This window comes from Mus pahari, chromosome 12 (genome assembly GCF_900095145.1).
Source record: "Mus pahari chromosome 12, PAHARI_EIJ_v1.1, whole genome shotgun sequence".
In the NCBI taxonomy this organism is placed as follows: domain Eukaryota; kingdom Metazoa; phylum Chordata; class Mammalia; order Rodentia; family Muridae; genus Mus; species Mus pahari.
Genome location: NC_034601.1, coordinates 10,233,589 through 10,241,484, shown reverse-complemented (window position 1 = coordinate 10,241,484; position 7,896 = coordinate 10,233,589). Strand labels below are relative to the sequence as shown.

The 7,896-nt window shown below is 48.4% G+C and overlaps 1 protein-coding gene across 4 annotated transcripts in view; it reads left to right on the top strand.

Annotated features, from left to right (window-relative positions):
• Window positions 1-7,896, top strand: part of Myh11 (myosin heavy chain 11) — a 99,569-nt gene that overhangs the window by 34,822 nt on the left and 56,851 nt on the right. For all 4 annotated transcript variants that reach the window (XM_021209054.1, XM_021209056.1, XM_021209053.2 and 1 more), the window contains exons 4-5: window positions 1,030-1,057; window positions 6,628-6,730. In XM_021209054.1, coding sequence (XP_021064713.1) covers window positions 1,030-1,057; window positions 6,628-6,730 — 131 coding nt within the window. The remainder of the gene's footprint in view (window positions 1-1,029; window positions 1,058-6,627; window positions 6,731-7,896) is intronic.

Sequence of the window (7,896 nt, the reverse complement as noted above, 5' to 3'; positions counted from 1 at the left end):
TCTTTATTTACATTTCAAATGCTATCCCGAAAGATTCCCATACCCCTCCCCCCACCTCTGTTCCCCTACCCACCCACTCCCACTACTTGGCCCAGGCAACCCTTGCCTGAGAACAAAAGGAACCACCCCAAGGCTCCTGTCGCAGTTAGGGTGATTATCGCTGTGACAAAACACCAAAACAACTTGAGGAAAGGAACTATTTGCTTACACTTCCATGTCACTGAAGAAAGTCAGGGCAGAAACTCTCAACAGGGCAGGAACCTGGAGGTAGGAGCTGATACAGGGGCTATGGAGGGTGGCTTTCTCTCCATGGCTTGCTCAGCCTGCTTTCTTATAGAGCTCAGGACCACCAGCCCAGGGATGGCCCCACCCACAATGGGCTGGGCTTCTCCACATCCTTAATTAAGAAAATGTTTTACAGTGGATGTTATGGAAGTATTTTGTAAATTGAGGCTCCCTCCTTTCATATGACTCTATGTCAAGTTGACATAAAATATCTAGCATAGTTTTCTAGAAGGACAGGAGTGTAATAGGGACAGATCTAAAGAAACTTGCATTACTCTCCCCAAAAGAGAGATGAGCGCTGGTCACAACCCAAGGTTGTCACTATAACACATCACGGCTAATGGAGCAGACCCAGCAAGCTAGAGCACTTACGCCAGGCCTCAGAGCAGAGATACCTATAGCCACTCTAGTCAGCATGCACCCAAAGTGTACCGTCTATAACCTAATCAGGACGGGTGAGGCACTGGGAGCCCCCAGAGCTGGTGTGATTGGAGGCCTGCACCCCTCCCCCCAAGGGCATCACGCTCAAGATTCTTTCAAGCAACACCTCAGGCACTACAGTTGTCCTGGTGGATTTACTCTGGCCTCCTGTGTCCTGGGTACCCGATAAACTGGCTCCTGGCTATTTCCAGTCTGGCCATCATGTGGGAGCTTGAGAATACAGCCTGACTTGAACCAGGTCCAGACCCTTAGATTCAGGGCTCTGTCTAATTCACACTCTGTTTTTCTTTTCTCTGTTTGCAGATCGCGAAGACCAGTCCATTCTGTGCACGTAAGTGATGCGATTTTTCCTTTGTTGTCTACTGAATCCAAAGATCTCCAGGATGGCGTATTTGATGTGTTCACAGTTGTAATTGCCTAGCCTTGTCCCTGGGACAGGGTACATGTGATGGAAACCAGCACACTTGAATGTGTAAGGACACTGGTGCTGTTCTATTTTTGATTACCTTTTAACAATTTTATCATGTAAGTGTGTGTGATGGTCTCTATATGCTTAGCCCAGGAAGTGGCACTATCAGGAGGTGTGGCCTTGGTGGAGTAGGTGTGTCCCTGTGGGCATGGGCTTTAAGACCCTCCTCCTAGCTTCCTGGAAGTCAGTCTTCTCTTAGAGGGCTGCAGATGAAGATGCAGACTTCTCAGCTCCTCCTGCACCATGCCTGCCTGGACGCTGCCATGCTCACACCTTGATGATAATGGACTGAACCTCCGAACCTGTAAGCCAGGTTGTCCTTCTAAGAGTTGCCTTGGACATGGTGTCTGTTCACAGTAGTAAATCCCTAACTAAGACAGCACGTAAGGATACACAAGTGTCATGATGCATGTAGAAGTCAGAGAACAACTTGCAGCCGTCATTTATCTCCATCCACCTGGGTCCTGGGGATCAAATGCAAACCCCTGGGATTGGCAGCACGTACCTTTACATTCAGAGCCAGCTCCCCGGGACCGGGACACAATGTCGGGCATAGTTAAGTGGACACAGGAAAGATTTATTGATGATGTGCTTGGGCAGAATATCATGGTTGGAGGATATGAGAGGCTCTTCACTTCTTTTATTTATTTATTTTACATTTATTTGTGTGTGTGTGTGTGTGTGTGTGTGTGAGAGAGAGAGAGAGAGAGAGAGAGAGAGAGAGAGAGAGAGAGAGATTAAGAACTGAGGAAGGTGTCAGGACTAGGGACTAGGGATTCATCATCTTAGGGATGGGAAGTAGGAAGCTTATAACTATAAGATCAATAAACATGTTCAACCAGTGGCCCCAGGGGCCCTTGTTTGTATTTTGTACATAAAATTTTATTGAAACACATCTGCAACCTAGTTGTTTACACACAAGCTTCCACAGCCATGCCGAGTAGGTATGAGGGGACTCCACGGCCCACTCGCTTTTCTTTTCACTGGGACATAACACCATGACCAAAGCGACACCGGGGGAAAGGGGATTATGGCTTGTTCAACCTGCTTCCTTATAATCTAGTGCCAGCTTTCCTTGGGTAGCACTCACACATCAATCACTACCTAAGGAGGAGGTTTCCTCAGGTCAGAGTCCTTCTTCCCAGGTATGTCTAGGTTTGTGTCAAGTTGACAGACACCAAGGAGAACACCCACAAAGCCTGAGATGTGCTACCTACCCCGGGACAGAAGTGGCTTGCCCACTCTACCTCTAACCAGGGGGAAGTGTGGTGGGATTTATGGGTTAACACTAGGACAGATGGTGGAGATCATAGTACTGACGGAGCACATAGGCACAAGGGAGGTAGTGGCTGTGAGAGAAAAGCAGCTAGGGTTGTGTGACAGTCGCCATTCTGAGTGTCATGTTCTCTTGTTTAACCCTCGCAGTGGTCCTATGGAATACCTGACATACACCCATTTTGTAGGTAAGGAAACAGGCACAGGGGGTTAAGTAACTTGCCAGAGTCCATGCAGGTGACTGGTTGAACAAGAACTTGAATGCAGGCTGGCTGATCCAGGAGCCCCCCGTGCCATTCAAGCTAATGAGGGTTATGAGACAAACACCTTGAGTCGCATATAATAGTCAAAATGCCCAACTGGGCTTTGCAGAATGTATAGGAGTTGCTATTGGACACCAATACCAAAGGACACAGCTAGCTTGCAGTAGGGGTGGGACTTAGGAGGAGCTGTGAGCATACAGCCAATTGGCTCCTTGCTGGGCCAACAACAGGCTGTAATAAGCTCTTAGTGGTCTTCGACTCAGAGAGGCAGAACTACCACAGAGTGTTAAAATGATTTAAATGAGGGGCTGGAGAGGCGACTCTGGGTTAAGAGCCCTGGCTGCTCTTCCAGCGTACCTGGGTTCAGTTCCCAGCACCTACATGGCAGCTCACACCTGTCTGTAACCCCAGTTCCAGAGAATCTAATACTCTCACACGGACATACAGGCAGGCAAAACAGCAATGCACATAAAATAAAATTGTCCAAATCAAAATGGACAATTCCATGATGAGAAGTCATGGAATTTTCTGAACTTTCTATCTAGCACAGGGATCTTTCTCAGAGTAGTCCCCAGAGACTGTGCAGGTCACACATGCCAGGGGAGAGAACAAAGCCCAGGAGGTCCTGTCTAGCTAAGCCAGGGGTCTTCAGGAATAGGAAGCTGAGGACAAGTTCCTCAGAACAGGACAGGGACTTGAATGGGGACAGCACTGTCACCCAGAGTTCCAGAGTCAGGAAAGCAGAGATAGATAGTCATGTCCCTGGAACCACACAGAGCCTGCCAACTTCAGATGCCTGGAGCCTGGTGCTTGGGTGTATTTGTTGGCAAGGCTGCCTAAGACAATTTATTTTTATCAGCTATCAAATAGTTGAGCCTAGAGGGACTGGAGGAGGGTTCCCAGAGTCTGTGGCTGCTCATGTCTCCAGTGTTGTCAGGAGCAGAGACCAAAGGTCAGATGACAAAGAATGAGACAGTAGGAATGGGGTAGGATGCTGGTGTGCCACGTGTGAGGTCTGTGTTCAGAACCCAGGGTTTTCTCTCTTTGCCTTCTCTTTTCCTTCAGGTGAAAGGGAAGTCTATCCACTGTTTTGACATTGGCTCAACTGAAGTAATGTATACTATGGTACAGTTTATACTAGGGTGTAATTTATATTATGGTGTACAACTGAGTGGCCTCGTTCTTTGATCACCACTTTCAGTTTCAGGATCCAAAGCTGGGGTGTCCCTCTATCTTTCTCTTTCTCATCTATCAGGAGGCAGGAGAACAATTTGGGTTGTCTTACTATTAAATTTCATTCCTCCTCCGTTTTCTGTCCACGGCAGTACTGGAACTGGAGCAGTTTACTTCAGTGTCCCTAAGCCTCCGTTTCTCCAAGGTGATGAAAAGAATCATGGTTCCTCCTTAGATGGCTGGGAAGAGTAAAGGGGCAGACCAGGCACTTAGGAAGCACAAAGGCCTGCCTGACCTTTGTCTGGCCCTTGGGTTTGCTCCCAGGGTGTGGCACATGGACCTTGCACACGAGGTCAGGAAGCAGAGAGCTGGATGCTACTGATTGTCGCTCTTTGTTATTTCCAAGCTGTGCAGGACCCCAACTCCTGGGATAGTGCCTCCCACATTCAGTGTGGGGTTTCTTCCCACCTCATTTATCCCAACCTAGAGATTCCCTCACTGGCATGGCCAGATGTTTGTCTCCTAGGTGAGTCTAAGTCCTGTCAATAATCAATATTATTAGAGACCAGAGCCTGTGTCGTAGAATAGCAAGAGTGTGGGTAGCATTGGAATCAAGAACCAGATTTAATGTACCCTTCCCTTGCTGTGTGACCTACAACAGGTTGCTTACCCATTCTGGGCTAAACTTCTTTAACCACAGTAACACAGAGGCCATGATTCCTGCCTCGAAAAGTAAGGGTGGTGCTAAGAAGAGGATAAAGGAGACTGAGCATGCAAAATAGCCAGTACCCTTTCTCACACACATTGTCAATTCTCCCAAGTGTAGGAAAAAAAAAATCAATCATTGTGTCCTTCGGGAAAGGAGGGGGTACCAGGGACCACACAGCACTGTGACGGTGTGCAGTTCATCGTTGCGGCTGACATGAATCGGACCTTGGCAGTGGGGACCTGCACCCAGTCATTTCTCACCTGCTACTGTGAAGTAAAGGGCTTGAGCTGGAAGCTGTTGGGCTATGACCCTCAAAGGTCTATCTCCTGTGACCTGCTGCCCCAGGCACCACCCGTTAGGGACTGTGATCAGATAGATTGCCTGTGGGAGACAGCTCTCACTCAAACTGGGACAACAGGAAGCAGTCCAGAAGAGGCATCGTTTCCCGACAGTCGACTCCGTGGGGCCAGGCCGAGTACTCAGAGCACGTGATGGCTTTTCCTTTTCTCTCTCCTCCAGCTTGGGCAGAGTCACTGAGACATGCTTGGCAGGGAAAGTTATTTCTTTCCCCTTCTATTTAGGGAGAATAGCAGAGCTATGCCCAGAGAATACCGAGCTGACCTTTGCATGGATGATATTTTTTTCCAGACTTAAAAAAAGAAAGGGTCTCTCATATCATAAAATATGAAGTAAGTGCAGAAAATGAGAACATTCAAGCAAGAGAGGAAAAAATAAACAAACAATCCTGATGGAAGATGATGTGGAAGCAAAGTGAGCAGAGACCTGTCTGTCTTAGTTTGGGTTTTATTGTTCTGAGGAAACACTGTGACCAAGGCAACTCTTATAAGGGACGACATTTAGTAGGGGCTGGCTTACAGTTTCAGAGGTTTAGTCCCTTATCATCGCGGCAGGAAGCATGACAGCATCCAGGCAGACTGGGTGCTGGAGGTGCCAAGAGTTCTAAGTCTTGATCCAAAGGCAGCTAGGAGGAGACTGGATTCCACACTGGGTGGAGCTTAAGCATAGGAGACCTCAAAGCCCGCCCCCACAGTGACACACTTCCTCCAGCAAGGCCACACCTCCTAATAGTGCTACTGCCCATGGGCCAAGCATTCAAAACACATGAGTCTATGGTGGTCAAACCTGTTCAAACCTCCACAGAAGCTATCAGCTCTATGTACGTTAGCACAAATTACTCCAACCAAGGAAAACTTTAGCTACTCATTTGCCATTATCAGCTAGCTGCCTGATAGTCAAGGAATTCTGCTGAGAATGAAAGAGCTCGCTTCTGCTCCAGGACTCATGGGATACGATTCTTTCCCCTGGATTTTATGCTTTAGGCTCTGCTTATTTGAAGAATACACATTCTTTCTTGGAAGTGTCTTTCTTGTCCAGCTCTTCTGGGTCCAATTTTCTGACAATGCCTCTCAGTAGACAATGCAGAATAGACTGGAGTTTGATCCTTCACAGCAGAACTCAGGCTCTCCTCTCCTCTTTTGGGCTCTTCCTTGCAGAGAAGGACCTCCTAGAGGAGTGCCCTGGCTTGTGGACCTGGGCGTATTTAGGTTCATATGCAGGGGTAAGAAACCCAAGTTCAGGGCTGGAGAGATGGCTCAGTGGGTAAAGTATTTGTTGTGAAAGCATGCAGGTCTCAGCTCAGATCCCCAGGACCCACGTTAGACAAGAGTTGGGCAGAGTAATGAGCGTATAACCCTAAGCAATGGGAGGGACACAGATAATCAGGTCTTTGGGGCTCACTGCCAAGCCAGCCTAGCCTAATTGGTGAGTTCCAGCCAGAGAGAGATCTGGTTTTTGTTTTTGTTTTTAGTTTTTAAAGGTGCATGGTAACAGAGGTTGACCTCTGGCCTCCATATGCATGTGTACAAACTTTCACCCAAACATATGTGCACCCGCATATATCTAGTTAATGCCCCTTCTAGGAGGAGTTTTGGTTTCCTCACTCTGGGAGTGGCAGGGATGACCATGAGAATCACCATACTCATGTCTTTCAGAGGTGAGTCTGGAGCTGGAAAGACAGAGAACACAAAGAAAGTCATACAGTACTTGGCTGTGGTGGCATCCTCCCACAAGGGCAAGAAAGACAGCAGCATCACGGTAAGTGACAAGTGCTGTCACCCAGGCCACCCAGGCCTTAGCAGAGTCAGAGTGATCAGAACCCCTGAGTAAGAGCTCATCCTGTCATTCTGTGTTTGCTGGGTTGGTCCCCCAGGGTGGAATGGGCTAACTCTGGAGACCCTCTCTCGAGAAGTCTGCAGACAGCCTCCTCCACTGGATCTGCCATGAGCACATCTTAGCAGCAGCTCTGACATCGCTATGACCTGATTTTCTCTTGTAGGGACTGTTCTATAAACTCCAATGCTCCTGGTCCCTTGTCTCTGTCCCTGTATACCACAATATATTTGGAGCCAGCAAATACACTCCAGATACTGTCAGATGTTCCTAGGGGGTGGAACTCAGTCCCAAATTGGAATGACCCTGTGTCCCACCCCCAGGGGACAAGGATGCTGAGGTCACTCAGCATGGATCCCTGGTCCACTATTGACTGACCTTCTTGCTGTGAGCCTGACAACACAAGGATGAGGTCCTGCAGGGACATGTGGTTACACGGTTAGACCTGCTAGGACAAAGGACAGACACAGGACAACAACAACCACCAAAAAAATGCCACTGTCCCAGTGGGAGGAGGACTTATAAGAAAAAGTACAAGAAGTTTCTAGAACCTTCTCTTGCTTCCTTTCCTCTCTCTCATTTGCCTTCCTCATTGGTCCACTATGGGACCAAGGATCCTGTCAGTTCCTCTCTATGGATGCTGAGGACAGAGAGATGACAGGAACAGTTTCTGCCACCCTGCATCTTGCTTCCTATCCTTAGGGGTAGCAGACTTGCACAGTGAACCTGAAGCTCTCAGGGACCTGGGCTGGGGGCTGGATATATCCTAGGGGAGGAGAGCTCGAGGGGTTGGAAGAATGCCTACCTAGTGGGCACAAAGCCTTGTACTCATCCCCAGCATCCTATAAACCAGATGTGGTAGTGCACACCTATAATCCAAACGTTTGGGAGGTAAAGGCAGGAGAATTATAACTTCATCCTCAGGTATCTAGTAAGTCTGAGACCAGCCTGAGATACATAAGACCCTGTCAAAAGAAGAAAGGAAGGGTGGAAAGAATGGAGGGAGGGAGAGAGAGAGGAGAGGAAGGAAAGGAGGGAGGGGGAAAGGAAGTGAGGGAACCAGGGAGGGAGGGAGGTAGGGAGGGAGGGAG